We start from the raw sequence: 17078 nt of genomic DNA on the forward strand, positions 1-17078 counted from the left end.
TTACTGCTTGGCTAATCATTTAAGTGTAATCATTAGCTAGGTCTTATATCTCTGCTTAGCCCATTTCTATTATTTTATATTTTACCATGAAGTTCGTGGCCCACTGGGAAGCTTCCAGCTGACTCTCCCCTCTGGTGGCTGCACAGCATCTCTTGATTCTATCTTCTTTCTTGCAGCATTCAATTAATTTTTTTCTGCCTAGCTCAATTCTACCCTATTACAGGCCAAAACTGCTTCTTTGTTAACAATGGTATTTACAGCATACAGAGGGGAATCCCACATCCGCTGTGGACTTAGAACTGATAAATTCTGTTTTTATAATTATCACAATTATTATATACTCTCTGAATATAATTTGAAAACATTTAAGAGAGATTAAATGTAAAATTAGAAATGAGAAAAATAATAAAACTTTAAAACAATATTTATTTGCATAACCAAACCTATAGAAATCAAAATACCGTGTGGGTTTAAGAGTCAATTGGATATTAATAATGTAGTTGTTTGGGTTTCATAAGTAAATAGAAAAAGAGTCACACTTAAGGTTGGAGAAATCCCTCCCTCATGGGTTGAGTGTCCTAGCATGTGTGAAGTTATGTGCTCAGTTTCCAGAACAGGTGAAATATACCATTATGAGAAATGACAAAAGCTAGTCACAGAAAGAAAAATACTGTGTGATGCCATTACATGCACAGTCTAAAAAATACATAGAAGTAGAATAAAGTAAATAGGAATTTATTGAGGAAACAGTGTTGGGGATGGGGAAATGTAGGTCAAAGAGTATACATATGGAAGATAAATATGGAAGACAATAGGTCTGTATTTGATGTACTTGATGAAGCTATGAGTGCTAACAGTAATCATATATTTCATAATAAACACCGGTGATTTGGGAAAAGAAAAGATTTTAGGCAAATTCAACACCATCACAGAAACCTACAAGGACATATTGATAATATTTAATATAGTGGGCATATTAATTTTCCTGGCTGTGTATCCTTTGGTTTTCATGGTGTGTGTTTCTTCAGATAAGGTGCTATGTAGTCTGGAATAGTGTTGAACACACAAGATAGCTGGAGATGATTTCGAGTTCCTGATTTTCCTGCTTCCTGCTAAGAGTATGCACACCCAGGCCCAACTAAAACTATGCATCTCTTTATTTCTCTCTAAATTCTATCTATCAGTCTGTCTGTCTATCTATCTATATCTATCTATCTATCTATCTATCTATCTATCTATCTATCTATCTATCTATCTATCTATCGTCTATTTTCTTTTCTTTTCTTTTTTTTTTTTTGATTTTGCGAGATGGGGTTTCTCCGTAGCTTTTGGTTCCTGTCCTGGAACTAGCTCTTGTAGACCAGGCTGGCCTCGAATTCACAGAGATCTGCCTGCCTCTGCCTCCCGAGTGCTAGGATTAAAGGCGTGTGCCACCACCGCCCGGCCTATCGTCTATTTTCTATCTACCATATATATAGTTATAGGGATATATCCCTATAACTATCATTGATCTATATTCTATCTATCAATGTATCAATCTATCTCCTATCTATTATCTATCTATCTATCTATCTATCTATCTATCTATCTATCTATCTATCATCTATCTATCTATCTATCTATCTATCTATCTATCTATCTATCATCTATCTATCTATCTTCACACACATAAATGTTTCAAAATAAGTATATTAAAGTATGGTATATATCTGAAATAAATATAAAATTAAAATTCAACACAGAAGATATTAAAAGACATGGAGACTAAAAACTAACCTTTGGTTCATTTGGAAACTTGGAAAGAAAGAAGGAATTGATGGGAGTGGAATCATGTATAGAAAGTAATGACCTAACATTTGCCTGCATTAATCAAGACAAATTTTATACATTTAGAATGTCAAATGCAAAAACATATTAAGCCAGAAGAATACACTCCCTTGACACACGAAGGGAAACTGCAACATGTAAAAGCTACAGAACCTCTCATAGGATTCATAATTAACTTTAAAGGAAGAATTAACTCTAAAGAATTAGTCAAGTGACAGATTTCTCAGTAATGATGAAATTCAGAATGTAGCAGAATTATGTAATTATTAAATTATATAAGGGTAGAGGATAGCATGAATATTTGCAGAAAAACATAAATTGGTTTAGTCATAATAACATCTTTAATATTGTAATGAATTTTAGAAAAATGAGGAAGTATCAAAAGGAGTGTTCACTGAGAACTTAGGATACCTAATATGTACATACTTGTGTGTGTGTATGTATGTATGTATATATGTATACATATGAATCCCACCAGACAAAAGAACACTGGTACAAGGAGTTAACTGTACCAGTCAGAGAGTGAATACTTATATACGTACGTACGTGTGTGTGTGTGTATTCTTGTGTTCTTTGACAATGAATTCCACCCAACAAAAGAACACTGGAGCAAGGAGTTTACTGTAGCAGTCAGAGAGTGGTTCAAATTAGGTTAGGGCAGGAAATGAAGAGCACTCTGCAGAGCCTGTCTATGAGCAGGTTTCCACTTTGGGAGACATGAGGCCAACTGGGAACCTTAGAATGGGGTTCACACTATCTTTGAAACATCTCTTGCAAGGAACAAGAGAGCTGGGTTATTTATTCTCCTGTTCCTGTTATGACTTTGGCTGAGGGTCATTCTCATTGCTTCTGGTTTGATCTCTGTGGTTATAGGGAGAAAAGTACTTTAACTGTTGCAGAAGGTAGCCTGGGCAAACACAGGAACAGAGAGCATCAGGAGAATTATGAACAATACGTTAAAAATTATTCACTAGCCAATTATCACTGCTATAAGATGGGTCTGACCTATTTATCATCTGTCTACCTGTCTATCTGTCTTTCTGTCTGTTAACCCACTTACTTACCATCTAACTGTCATCTGTCTATCTGATCTAGCATTTTGTCACCTATCTACCTGCTTTTGCATAAGGTTGTGTATAAGCCCAAAGGAAGCTCAAAGGGAGTATTGTAATAACCTCAATCTCATGACCTTTGTTTTTTCCCTATTTTAATTTATATTTGACACTGTGAATGTGATCTCTCAGATTGTTATCTTTAGAAATTTTATCACTTATCAGACAAAAATGAAAGCATTAAATATTTGAACAAAAGCACCATACAAATTATCTTTTATCTATTATTTATCTCTCTATCATCTATCAATTATGTCATCTTTATCATAATGTTTCTATCTATTCATATACCTATCATCTCTCTAGCCATTGGGCTACCTACATTTTTAATCTATATACCTATTTGCTTAGTTATTATTCATTGATTTTCTATGATGTTCCAATAGTTTCAGAGTAGGAAATAACTTTATGAACAGGATTGAAATTAAAATATAAATAAATATGAAATGTTTTTAAAGGTGAAATCTTGGGAAACAATTATAGTATCTTCTTTTCTGAAAATTTCACTTTTAACTTGATCATATTTAATTTTTTTTTACAGAAAGTTCCCAAGAAAAGATGCCAAATTTGGGTTTTATTCCAATGTCATGTGCTTTGGTTGATGAATTTACTGGAGACATTTTGAAAGACTTGCCTTTCCTAAAGAAGTAAGACCTCCATATGTATTAATAAGTACTTGTTTGGAATGGATAATAGTCATTTATTAAATATTCTTTGAGAAGGCTTTTTCTGAATAAACTGTAGAAATATGCTACATTAAAGATAGTAAATTACATGCAATATAAATTTGCAGCATATTACCCATTGCCAATCTTTATGATATCTGTGTGATTTTTATTGGAGAACAAAGCACTCTACTACTATTTTTAAGTTAATAAAACAAGGAATGCTTGAGAATGTTGGAGACCTGAAGTGGTCCTGACTTCTGAAGCTAGTAAGAAAATGCTTTTTTTTTGCATTCAACTACACATGTTGTATCCCAGGAAGATAAGAAGAAACTATGATTTTCAAAGTTATAAAATGTGTTGGATTTGGAGGCCTGGAATTTGATATGTGCTTGTATTTCTTTTTGTCTCCCAGTGATGACCCCATTGTTTCCTCGCTGGTTAAGCATAAGGAATTCGATGAGCTTGTGCACTGGCATTCCCACAGACCTCTCAGTGATGACTATGACAGGACAAAGGCCAATTTCAATGGTGAGCTTGATGATTCTGCTAAACTAATTGAAATCTACATCACTCTGGCCTTTATTTCAAAGTATAAATCACATTGTGAACTCAGATCAACAGTTTTGGTGAAGAACATTCCACAGGGCATTCAGATGGACAATAGGAAGGGTGTTAGTAGAGATTTCTCCCTTTGTTTCCTTGTGGTTATTCATATGGAGGGTGGAGGTGGTTTAGGCAGAGGAGTGCATTTGTGATCTCCTGAGTTTGACACTGTCTTAAGGAAAGAAGGCTTGTAGTTTAAGAAATCTGGATGTCCTTTGAAGTGTAATATATAGTGATGAAGCTCTCAGCTCTCTGACTGTGTCCCAGGATGAGGGCCTTATTTTTTCCGATATAATTATTCAAGGAACCAGAATGCTTCAAATGGCTTTCTTCTTGATTTTGCCTACTGGAGCTTATTCACAGGGCACAAATAAGTAACCCTTAGAGGCTGTCTCTAAAACAAAACAACCCCCTTAGAAAACCCAAAACACCTGGAAGAAAGGGTACTCATGGACTCCTATTCCTTAAGGTTAATCAGATGGATTCTGGAGGAGGGTCACCATTACCTCAGTTGTGTACCCAGCGGTGTGCTCCCAGGGCTTCATCAGTAGTTGGACAATGGAAAAACTCAGAGTCCTCATTAAAATTAATGAGTCAGAAATCAAAACAAAAATGCATGAGTTTGGGGAAAAGACTTTTATGGAGATGGGGGAAATGACAGGTTAGATTGGATCTAAAAGAGAATGAGGTAAGTAATTAGAGTGTACTATATCCATTATGAAAGAACACATTTAATCAATAAAATTAAATAAAATTCTTAGTATTTGCTTTTGAAAACAGACTGTGAAAAATTGTCTTGAAAGTGTTTTAGCTGTTGGGAGTTGTTAACCAGTAGCAGAACCCTTAAACTGCATGTATGAGATCCTAGGTTCAATTCCATAAACAACACACACACATACATGTGTGTGCATGTATGTATATATATATTATATATATATTTGAATATATATATATTTGAATATGTATATTTGAAAAATTGCCACTTTTGTAGACATTTTGAAAGTCATTCTATAGATGAGATAGCCCAATTGAAGACAATTTTGTTTAAGGTTTTGGGCAAACTGCTCAGGCAAAATTGCTGTGGTATACTAGAAAGAATTGCGCCTGTTTATGGAGTGGTGTGGAGAGTGAGAGATGCTTCTGAGAAAGCCTAATCATTTTACATTTTAAGTTTTTTCTTCTTCAGAGTATACAAGAGACCCCCGTTATCTTAAAAGTGTGCAGAAATATCATGTTTTTCAACGATTTTATGGGAACTCATTAGAATCAGTGTCTTCTAAGCTCATCATAACTCAAGGTGCTAAGCCGAAGAAGGATTGCAATAAGTCCAGGAGCACAAAGACACGTGTAAGTTTCCATAAATTCCATTATCATTAAAAGCTCTTGCTACTGTTCTTGTTTTTATTGATTTTATTGAGTTCTGCATTTTTCTCTGCTCTCCTCCCATCCTCTCCCCTCCTGTTCAACCTTCTCCCATGGTCCCCATGCTCCCAGTTTACTCAGGTGAGCTATTCTTTATTAAATTGGTGGTTCTCATCACTTTGATGGCTTCTTTCTATCTTTTTTTTTTATTTGGGTGTAGTGGTTTGAATGAGGTGTCTCCCACAGTCTGAGCATTTGAATGTGTGGCTCCCAGTTGGCAGCACTGTCTGGGGGGCTCACGAAGTTGCCCTTGCTGGAGGAAGTGTGTCACTGGAGGCCTGTTTGGAGAGCTTAAAGCCTTGCTGTTCCTGCTTACAGTTTAAGACACAAACTTTCAGTTTCTTGCTCCAGGTGCCATGCCTCTGTACTGCCATCAGCAGATCTTAGCCCTCTGGAATCACAAGCTCAGATAAATTTTTTCTTCTATAAAGTTTCTTGGCCATGTCATTTTACTACAGCACAGAAAAGTAACACAAAGAACAATCATACTTATTATGATACCTGCTAGAGAGTCTAACTTCCATATAAATTATTACATATGATCCTTTATGCAATAACATCTACCTATTTAGAGAATCAAAAAAAGCATCAAGTCAATGAAGGTTTGGTTTAAAATTTTGCAATAATATTAAAATACAGTTTATTAGCTAATAATAATCAGAATGTTTTTCACAAAATTCAGCAAAAATAAGCATACAACACATGGGTTTTTTTTGTCTGACTTATAAAGATTTTCTATGCTTTCTTCAAAGTATTTATATAATTAATGCTTTCACTTTTTTAAGGTATAAAGTTAATGCTTCATGATAGAAACATCATGATCACGTACAGACTAGGAAGGTGACTCGGTAGGAAAGGTAACAGAAATGCAGTCCAGGAAAGAATAGCAGGTACCACTGCGTGGAGACCTAAATGAATCCTTGCAAGGTCTCTTTGATGTTATTACATTTACCCTTTTATATTTAACACTATATAGAAATTTAGAAAATTATATATTGCAAGTTTTTATATTCATTAAGTTGAATTATTATGTTTTCAATCATCAGGGTCTTAATAAAAACATATTTTTACGACTACTCAAGTATGGGGTGATGGTTAAAATCATCTGATATATTTCATAAAGAATCGTCAATTTGGAATAGTTCTTTCTTGTCATGAGTTGTCTTTCTTTCCATTTGGGTAGGAGACCAAGGCTGACATAATTACGAGAGAGAATAAGAAGAGGTTGAATGCCAAGGAAGAACAAAAAGAAGAACAAAAATGGAATACCCTGTCATCTTCTATTGAGAAGGAGATGAAAAGGAATTTAAGCTCTGGGATGAAGAAGCTGGAAGAGTTTTTGAAATCATGTAAATGTAACTCAGTAAAAGTTCAGGCTGAAAAAGTTGGGTTAACGGCTTGCTTGACAGCATGGAAGGAGCATTGCCGAGCTGAAGGTATGTGGGGTGTAATTTGGGTGGCTTACCTTGATGATCTAGAGTTCAAAGAGATGTAAAGACGGTGCCTTGTAGTAATATGGGTGGCGGGGCTGCGTTCCTAGCACCCCGGCCGCCTGCTCGGCTAGCTTATGCCCCAAAATAACAACACACAAACTGTATTCATTTAAACACTGCTTGGCCCTTTAGCTCTAGCCCTTGCTGGCTAATTCTGATATCCCGATCAACCCATCTCTAATAATCTGTAAGCACCGGTCTTACCGGGATGATTCTAGCCTAAGTCCATCCTGGGTTGGAGCTTCATCGCGTCTGTCTGCCTGGGAGAGCAGAGCATGGCGTCTCTCTGAGGTGTCTGCTCCCGAGAGGAGAGCTGTGGAGTCTGAGCTCACTTCCTCTTCCTCCCAGCGTTCTGTTCTGTTTACTCCTCCCACCTATCTTCTAACCAATGAGGACCAAGCAGTTTTATTTTATTTAACCAATGACCTTCCTCCATCAGTGCCTTGTCACCTGCTAACTAGAATTTGTATAGTAAGACTCATAAAGGGTTCTTTCCTCTGTTTTTATCAATGAGCAATGACATCTCAGAGAGGTGACCAATAGCAAAGACAAAGCACATTCATAAGGACAACTGGAGATAGCTTTAAACTGCTGACCAGGAAGAGAGCATTGTTAGCAGAACCAATAACAGTGAGACACAGCAAGAACCCGTCATTTATTTTTGAGTTTTGAAGGATAAACATTTTCTTTCTGGATAAGTTGATGTTTATGCTTGCCTACTCACTTAATTTCCCCTTGGTTGTTGTGATAAAAAATATTTTCATAAAATCAACTTAATGATTAGAGAGTTTATTCTATCTAATAGCTCAAGGGTACAGTTCATTGTTGTGGAGGACATATCCAAGTAGGAAGAGCTTGAAGCAGCTGGTCACATCATATTTAAATAGGAAGGCAGAGAAGGATGAATTGAATACATGCCTAGCTCAGTATCTCTTTTATGTAGTTCAAAATTTATGCAGAAGACTCGGTTCCACTCAGAGTTCATATAGGTGTTCTTGTATCCATTAGCCTAATAAAGATAATCCCCTACAAGCATGTTCAGAGGCCTGTCCTCCAGGTGATTATAAATCCTGTAAAATCTGCAATCAATACCAACCAAACAGACTTCAACACTGATCACCCCTACCATACAGACTTCTTCCAAAGTCACAGAGGCAATTTCATGTACTCTCCTTTACATTTCTATGGAGGGAAATAGGATAAACAAAGAAAGAGAATGGGGATGATAAGGATAATGTGGGACTGGATAGGTAGAGATGTGTAAACTGGATAGAGGCGTACCATGTACCTTAGCAAGTATTTATCTTTCTTTACAACCAAGACACTAAGGATGTGAAGCTGGATATTATAGATAGAGATCACAATTTAGAGTGACTTAAAATATAGTGCTTATTCCATTGATAGATTCCTTGTAGATGCTGCAGACTGATAGCAGAGTCCCTGCTGGGATTTCTGGATTCTTCTGTCCAGCAACAAGAAATTGGGCAGGACCCATGGTAGAAACAGAGGCAGTCTCTTAAGGAACAAAGATGATCTTTCCAGGAAAGGTCAGAAGTTCAATGTCCTTGTGCCCATGCCCAGAGTTGTGACCTTCTATAAGTCATTCCCATAACTCTGGCTTACTCTCCATTTGCACACTGAAGCGTTTTCAGATTTATTATTTGTCTGCGTGTGTGTATATGTCTGTGTTGAGTGTCGACAGATGCAGGAAAAGGTGTCAGATTCCCTGAAGCGGGAGTTACAGGTTGTTGTGAGGCTTCGACATTGTTTTTGCGAATCCAACTCTGTAAGAGTGGTGACAACTGTCACCACTAAAGAATCTCTCCAGCTCTTCTTTCTCCTTTAATGTACTTTCCTGGCCACCAAAATCTTATTCTCAGATATCCTTAGTCAAAACTTAGTCACAGGGCTGGAGAGATGGCTCAGTGGTTAAGAGCATTGCCTGCTCTTCCAAAGGTCCTGAGTTCAATTCCCAGCAACCACATGGTGGCTCACAACCATCTGTAATGAGGTCTGGTGCCCTCTTCTGGCTGCAGGCAGACACACAGACAGAATATTGTATACATAATAAATAAATATTTAAAAAAAAGATTCACTTTGTTATTTAAAAAAAAAACTTAGTCACAGGCAACTTTAATCACAAGGAGGACCAGGAAACACATACTTTTACCTAGGTATGTAGAATTCCCAATACCATACAGACATAAATAAGAAATCTTTGGAAATACATGGTGGATAGAGAAATCAAGAGTAGAAACTGCCACAAATGCCCTTCTCCCTGTTTTTCATACAACCAGAATTTAATTATCCTCCAAATTCAGTTCATAAAATATCTTTCCATAAAGCCTCTTTTAGCAAACAAATTCCCACAATGTCTGTAGTTTCTCATGCTCTGTGTGGGCCAATCAGATATCACATACTCTATAAGTAAACTGAATGCTCCTGGAGGTTAAGACCTTTATTTTATTTACTTGGCATCCTCTTGTATAAGAGCTTTCAATACAGGTTTGGTAGAACTTGTTTAATATGTGAGAGTGTGCACCAACTAAAAGAAAGGTGGAACCAAAACAGAAGCGAGAATTTACATGTAAGCAGAGGGGAGAAACAATGTGTGTGATGCTAGAGAAGTGGAGGGATTGTCGGAGTCTAGGTCTGATCGCTAGAAGAGATGGATTGCATTGAGTGAACAGATTCGGTGCTTACATGCAGTAGCTCTCTGTGAACAATAGGGCTAAAGGAATGTTGCTAAGATTATAATCTTATATTTAAAATCATGCAATTATTTTCTTTTAACAAAGGGGACATAAGCATATGAGACAGAGGAAAGCTTTATAATTCACCAAGAAATTCTATAAACTTCAATTGAATACTTTAATTATGAATTGTAAGATTTTTATCTAGTCCTTTCTATTCTCAAACATTTGTTAATGCTAAGTAAGTTTCATAAATAATAGTGTATAGCCTAGATGATTGCTCTTTGTTAATAAACATTTGTTACTTTGATAACTTTTATAACAATTTTATTATTTGTATTTTGTACCAAGGTGAAACAACAAAAGACTTTAGCATAGCTGTTGATATGATGAAGAGAATTCACTCCTTGCTGGACAAACACTCTGAGCTTCTGCAAGAAGCAGATCGGAAACTCATAGCCAGATGTCTTACGTGTTTAGGGTTTCATGAACTAGCAAATTCTTTGTATCCAACTCAGGTAACACATTGTAAAATCTTCATTTTTACACAGCTGTAATTTGCTATACATAAAGCATCCTTCAAAAACAGTGATTTTTTTATGTTCATTTATCATAAAAATACAATCTTGATTAATCTGACTACTAAATTTGAGTTACTCAAGAATTATAAATTTTTATACTAAGTGACTAAATGACAAATAATTTCTGAAGACTTTTAAAACAACCCAATACTTAATTCTAACAAAACAGCTTCTATCTATAATGGTGATGATGTAAATATGTCAGTCTGTAGTTACAAATATTAGAGTAAGCATTTGAAAATTTTGACATCTACTGATTTGCTTGTGTTTCATAAAAGTGGCAATGCCCTCAAGATGTTTAAAGGGTGATTAAAATTGTTTTCATATAGAAGAAACTCAGTCATAAACATTTCAACATTTATATCATGGTATAACCTAAATTACTTTCAAAATAATCTTTTAAAACAATACAGGATGAAGCAGATGACATAAAAATGAAAAAAAGGAATAAATATTCAGTTGGAATTGGGCCAGTTAGGTTTCAACTACAGTATATGGGCCACCATTTGATACGAGAAGAAAGAAAAGATCCAGACCCCAGAGTCCAAGATTTTATTCCTGATACATGGCAGGTAAAAATATTAATAAAAATAATTATTATATTTTATAACCATGTAAAAATCATGGAATTTTGTGCATCATGGAATTTCTTATTTTTCTAGCCTTCTCGTTCTCTCTCTCCCCCCTCTCTCCCCCTTTCTCTCTTGTTTTAATATTTGTTTTTGTCATCTCTCTCTCTCTGTGTTAGTATTTGTATTTTCTATGGATTTCATAATATTTAATTATTTTATTTAAAAGAATTTCAGTTAAAGTTCATTGTTATTTAAAACATCTCATTTGGACTAATATTTTCCATTTAAAGAAATTAAAAAAAATCATTTACTATGCAGACCATTTCCTTAGTAAGGTGTTGGATGGATTCCCATACATAGAGTCAAAGTTTAAAGATGCCTGTGCTATACAGCTATTATCATTCTGTACGACGGTCCAGGTTTCCTGTCAATAGAATTTCATTTGTAAACAATATACTCATGAAGAAGTTTGTGTAGTTCAGAGAGTGGGAAAATTGCTTATGTATTTACTACCATTCTAACTATATATCTGTAAGCACACATAAGATAAATATTGATGGCTACAAAATTTGGAAGTAACCACTTCTGCACACACACACACACACACACACACACACACACACACACACACACACATATGATAACTTGAGCATTATTTACCTATAGAAATGCAAGTTTGTAGGTTCAATCTGACTAGCTGTTCCAGTCAGTTCATATTTTGTAAGTCACTTTTCATTAATGTAATGAAAAACCCGAGATACCCTGGCTTTAATGTAAAGGTACTCAGATGACTCCATGAGCCTAACTCCCAGTGCCAGCTTGTGAACAGAATGACATCACATTGCGATGGATCAGCTTGTGTGAGGAAGCCTAAGACTGAAAGCAAGAAATAGAGAAAGCTAGTTGGGCTGAGACCTTGTATATTAAAATCCTGATTTTTTCCATGAGCAGGAGACCAACGTCTTATTTCAGTGTAGGCTAAAGGGCAGGGAAATTTATTCCTGTTTTCCATACACTTTCTAAGTTTTTCATGCCCTTTTCGTTCTGATGTGTGGCATGTGGGGAGGACGAGATTCACAGAACGGCAGGTTGCCATTTGAGAGTACCTTCTGTCTTCTGTCCTTCACATAGGTTGTCCATTCTTTTGACTACTCATCATCTTGATAAATGAAATAATAGATTCCAAAGATGATGCTCCCAAATAGTCACCCTTCAAGGGTAAGCAGCAAAATGAAGAATCCTTGATATTTCTGTGCTTCAACCATTTGCTTACTGCCATAAAAATGTGTGTTAGCTGGTTCTAACAAGTATACTTCTCTATAAAACATTAAAAACTACCTTCCTAATAGTAGTATCTTATTCTAAAACAACTTTTGAGTGATTTTTCTTTTGTACAAAAGAGCATGTTTCATTATGGTCTTTTTCTCCATGTATGTTGTGTACTTTGGTCACATTTCTGTCAATACACCTTGCTTCACTGCCTTCCTCATTGGCTCCATCTTTTTCCTGAATAGTCTCCCTTTCTTGTGCAGTTCTTTTTAGTTTTTCTACTCCATTTTCACATGTAAGACTCCTCTCTCAGCCATTGAAAAGCAAATAAATTGCATCGTTTGAGAGAACGAGTCATCTATCAGAGTTTTCTTTTAGATTTTCTGTGTGTCTGCAGCTCTCCATCACTGAGGTTCAGAAAAATAATAAGGGTAAAGGAATGGAATAATCTATTTGGGTAGCATATGACTTGTTTGATTGATGCAAATCATGGTCTGACCCCTGCAGCGAGAGCTCCTGGATGTGGTGGATAACAACGAATCTGCAGTGATTGTTGCCCCCACCTCCTCTGGCAAAACCTATGCTTCCTACTACTGCATGGAGAAGGTGCTGAAGGAGAGTGACGAAGGCGTGGTTGTGTATGTTTCGCCCACAAAGGTAGGGACGAGTGCATGGAATATTTTTTTATTCCAAAGCTTACTCAAATATTAGGCATGGATAAGTGGTATATCTAGTTTCGTTTATCTATTGTGACTGTTTAAAATTGGCATACAAAATAATGGACTTCATAATAGAATTTTTGTACATAATTTTTGACCCTTCTTCACCATTACATCTCCCATGATGTAATCCCGCTCCTCTGCTCCCCCTTGTCCCCATGTAGCCCCATTCCACTTTCAAGTCATATATATTCTATTATCTTATTTCCCTTCTTCTCTTATGACCTATCTCCCTCTCATGATTCCCTTAATGTTCTATACCCACTGTCTCCCACATTTATATATAAATTTTATAATCCAAATATAAGAGAAAACATATGGTATTTGTCTTTCTGAGCCTGTTTTATTTTGTTTAATATAATAATACTCAGCTGTATCCATTTTCTGTAATTTCATTTTTGTGTTCATTTGAATAGAGTTGTGTGTTTGTACAACATTTTTCTATTAGTTTGCTGATGGACATCAAGATTGATTCTGTTTTCTAGCTATTGAAATAGTGGAAGTATGAACACGGATGTGCACGTATCTCTTTAGTAAGACTGGAAGACTTTGGGGTCTATAACCAGGATATAGGTGATGTAGCTAGGTCATGAGGTAGTTTCATTTTTCATGCCTTGTTAAACCTCAGTAATGATTTCTATAATGGATATACCAGACTCTACTTTTAACAGTAGTGATCAAGGGTTCTTCTTTCTACATATTTTCCCTGACTGTTAACATTTGTTTTTTTAATTTAACCATTCTAATTGGAGTGAGATGGAATCTCAAATCTTTCTCAAGATTCCTGTTGTTATTCAGTGAGTTTCTGCTATACACAGAAGTAGTAGAATTTTTAGATGTACATTTTGTATATTTGCATATTTTGACTTCTAAATACTAATGATTTGGGCATTATTATTTTTATGACTTTTGGTCTGTCTTATTTCTTTATTCATGATATACTTGATGACACATTTGCCTACCTTTTTCTTTTTCTGCTTTTTACTTTTTTTGTTTATTCTGTGCATCTTTTATGTAATGTATCTTTATCCCATTCATTTCCCTGTCCCTTCACATCTGCCGTCCACACCTAAACACCCTCCCAAATAAAGCGAAATTTAAGAGAAAAGAGAAAAAAAAAGGCAAAAATTAAAAATCTCATCATGAAAGCTGCAGTGTGACACAGTGAGTCAAACAGTAACCCCCTTGCCCATAGATCTTTATTTTCAAGTGTTCATAGCAAAAAAGTCATTGACTGGTTCAAGCCCTCAGGCTTCTTTTACATTATAGATGCTGGCCCTCACTAGGACTCTTCTTGGATATTCTGTTGTTGCTCCGTGTTGTGGAGATCCTGCAGCTTTGGGTCTGTGGATCAGGTGCCTTCACATGCTACAGCAGATCATGGATGGGGTGGATGTTGGGGTGGCCCAAAGAATAACCCTAGTTCTGGGCCTGGGCAGCTGTTGGGTTGGTCCACCAACGAGCTCTCCCTTTTCATCACCACCAGTGTAAACTCTCCAACCTTGCCGGGGCTGATTCTTCTCTTACAGCGATGAGTAAGGGGTGTGGCCATTTCTCCTGCTTTCATGCCCTCCCACACCTATACCATTAGAGTCAGATCCATTGTGTTGCTCAGGTGAGTTACAGGGGCCACTCTTCTGAGTGCTGCAGCAGGGACTGCCCTCCCTTTCTTATAATACCAGGACTAACTTCTCTACCCATCGCAGGCATTGATGGATGTGAGGTGGGAGGAGAACATCTTCCTTCTGCCCATGCTACCACCTGTCTAGTGAGTAATGGGGATAGTTCTCCTTTGCTCATAATGCTGGTACTGGGTCATCCTCACCTCTGACCACCAGGCAGTTCTGCTGTGCTGCCCAGGCAAGGGTCAGGGCTATTTCCTGAGTGCTACAGTTGGTGAGGAGGAGGGTCAGCTCTATTATCTGTTGCAGGCAATGAGGGGAGTAGAGTAAAAGGGGGCATCTCTCATCTTCCTATGCCACCACATGACAGGAGTAGTGAGGACAGCTCTGCCATGCTTACAAGTTTGCAGTAGATTCATCCACAATTCTGCCAACAAGTTTGGCTCTATTGTGCTACCCAGGTGACTTACAGAACCTGCTCTCCCAAGATTTGCATCTAGTGGGGGGCCAGGACAGCTTTCCTGTTCCTGTGACTTTAGGCTATTTCTTTTATTTTTACTTTTTATTAAGCACTAGATTTGTCTGTGCTCCCCTCTCTTCCTTCCCCATGGTCTCCACTCTCCCAATTTACTCAGAAGATCTTGTCTTTTTCTGCTTCCCATGTAGATTAGATCCATGTATGTCTCTCTTTGGGTCCTCTTTCTTATCTAGGTTCTCTGGGATTGTGAATTATAAGCTGGTTTTTCTTTGCTTTATGTTTCAAATTCAATTATGATGAGTACATATTATATTTGTATTTCTAGGTCTGGGTTACCTCACTCAATATGATGTTTTTTAGATCCATCCATTTGCCCACAGATTTCAAGATGTCATCATTTTTTCCTGCCGTGTAGTACTCCATTGTGTAAATTTACCACATCTTCTTTATTCACTCTTTGGTCAAGGGGCATTTAGGTTATTTGCATGTTCTGGCTATGACAAACAAAACTTCTATAAACATAGTTGAGCACATGTCCTTGTGGCATGATTGAGCATCCTTTGGGTATACACCCAAAAGTGGTATTGCTGGATCTTGAGGTAGGTTGATTTCTAATTTTCTGAGAAATTGCCATACTGATTTCTAAACTGTTGGTACCAGCTTGCACTCCCCCCAGCAATAGAGGAGTCTTCCCTTTACCCCACATCTTCTCCAGCATAAGTTGTCATCAGTGTTTTTGATCTTGGTCATTCTTACAGGTGTAATATGGAATCTCAGAGTTATTTTGATCTGAATTTTTCTGATAGCTAAGAATGTTGATCATTTTCTTAACTGCCTTTCAGCCATTTTAGATTATCTATTGAGAGTTCTCTGTTTAGATCTGTGCTCCATTTTTTATTGAATTTTTTGTTGTTTCGATGATCAACTTCTTGAGTCTTTGTATATTTTGGAGCTCAGACCTCTGTCTGATGTGGGGTTGGTGAATGAATACCTTTTCCCATTCTGTAGGCTGCTGTTTTGTCTTGTTGACCATGTCCTTTACTTTACAGAAGCTTTTCAGTTTCATGAGGTCCCATTTATTAATTGTTTCTCTAGGTGTCTGTGCTACTGAGGTTATATTTAGGAAGTGGTCTGTGCTAATGTGTTCAAGTGTACTTCCCACTTTCTCTTCTATGAGGTTCAGTGTGGTTGTTTTTATGTTGAGGTCTTTGATCCATTTGGACTTGGCAATAGCTATGGATCTATTTTTATTTTTCTACATGTTGATATCTAGTTATACCAGCACCATTTGCTGAATATGCTTTCTTTTCAAAATTTTATATATTTTGTTTCTTTGTCACAAACCACATGTTCACAGATATGTAGATTGATATCTGGGTTTTTGATTTGGTTCCATTAGTCCTTTGGTCTGTTTTTATGACAACACCAGGCTTCAGGCTGTTTTCAGTACTGTAGCTCTGTAGTAGAGTTTGAGATTGTGATGCCTCCAGAAGTTCCTTTACTGTACAGGATTGTTTTGGTTATCCTTGGTTTTTTACTTTTCCTTTTGAAGTTGAGTATTGTTATTTCTGGATCTGTGAAAAATTTCTCAGGGATTTTGATGGGCTTTGCATTGAATCTGTAGATTGCTTTCGGTAAGATTGTCAGGGCTAGTTCTTAATCTTGCCTCAGGCATTGATAGACGGGGAGTGGGGAGGAGGGAACCTCTCCCTTGCTCCCTCATACCTTCACAGGAGAGATGAGTGACGGGGGAAGCTGTCCATTGCTCACTATTTCAGAGCTGGCTAACCCTCACTTGTGCCAATAGAGTTAGCTCCATTGTGTTACCCAGACAACAAGACCTGCTCTCCCCAGTTTTAGCTGGTGGGGATCAGACAGACAGTTCTCTGTTCTTATGACTTCAAGGCCTGCTGTTCCCTCTGCCTCAGGTGTTGATGGGGATGGGGTGGGGTGGAGGGGTTGTGGGTAGAGGAGAGGCAGACATACATTTGCCTACTTTTTATAATGGAGAAGTTGGCC

The 17078-nt window shown here is 37.0% G+C and overlaps 1 protein-coding gene across 1 annotated transcript in view; it reads left to right on the forward strand.

Annotated features, from left to right (window-relative positions):
- The window catches only part of LOC142857842 (putative ATP-dependent RNA helicase DDX60), a 90106-nt gene that overhangs the window by 27648 nt on the left and 45380 nt on the right, over nt 1-17078 (forward strand). Inside the window, exons 11-17 of the mRNA XM_075986864.1 lie at nt 3481-3586; nt 4020-4135; nt 5397-5557; nt 6816-7068; nt 10170-10336; nt 10813-10971; nt 12748-12897. Coding sequence (XP_075842979.1) covers nt 3481-3586; nt 4020-4135; nt 5397-5557; nt 6816-7068; nt 10170-10336; nt 10813-10971; nt 12748-12897 — 1112 coding nt within the window. The remainder of the gene's footprint in view (nt 1-3480; nt 3587-4019; nt 4136-5396; nt 5558-6815; nt 7069-10169; nt 10337-10812; nt 10972-12747; nt 12898-17078) is intronic.

The sequence above is a fragment of the Microtus pennsylvanicus genome, chromosome 9, assembly GCF_037038515.1.
Source record: "Microtus pennsylvanicus isolate mMicPen1 chromosome 9, mMicPen1.hap1, whole genome shotgun sequence".
Lineage (NCBI taxonomy): Eukaryota > Metazoa > Chordata > Mammalia > Rodentia > Cricetidae > Microtus > Microtus pennsylvanicus.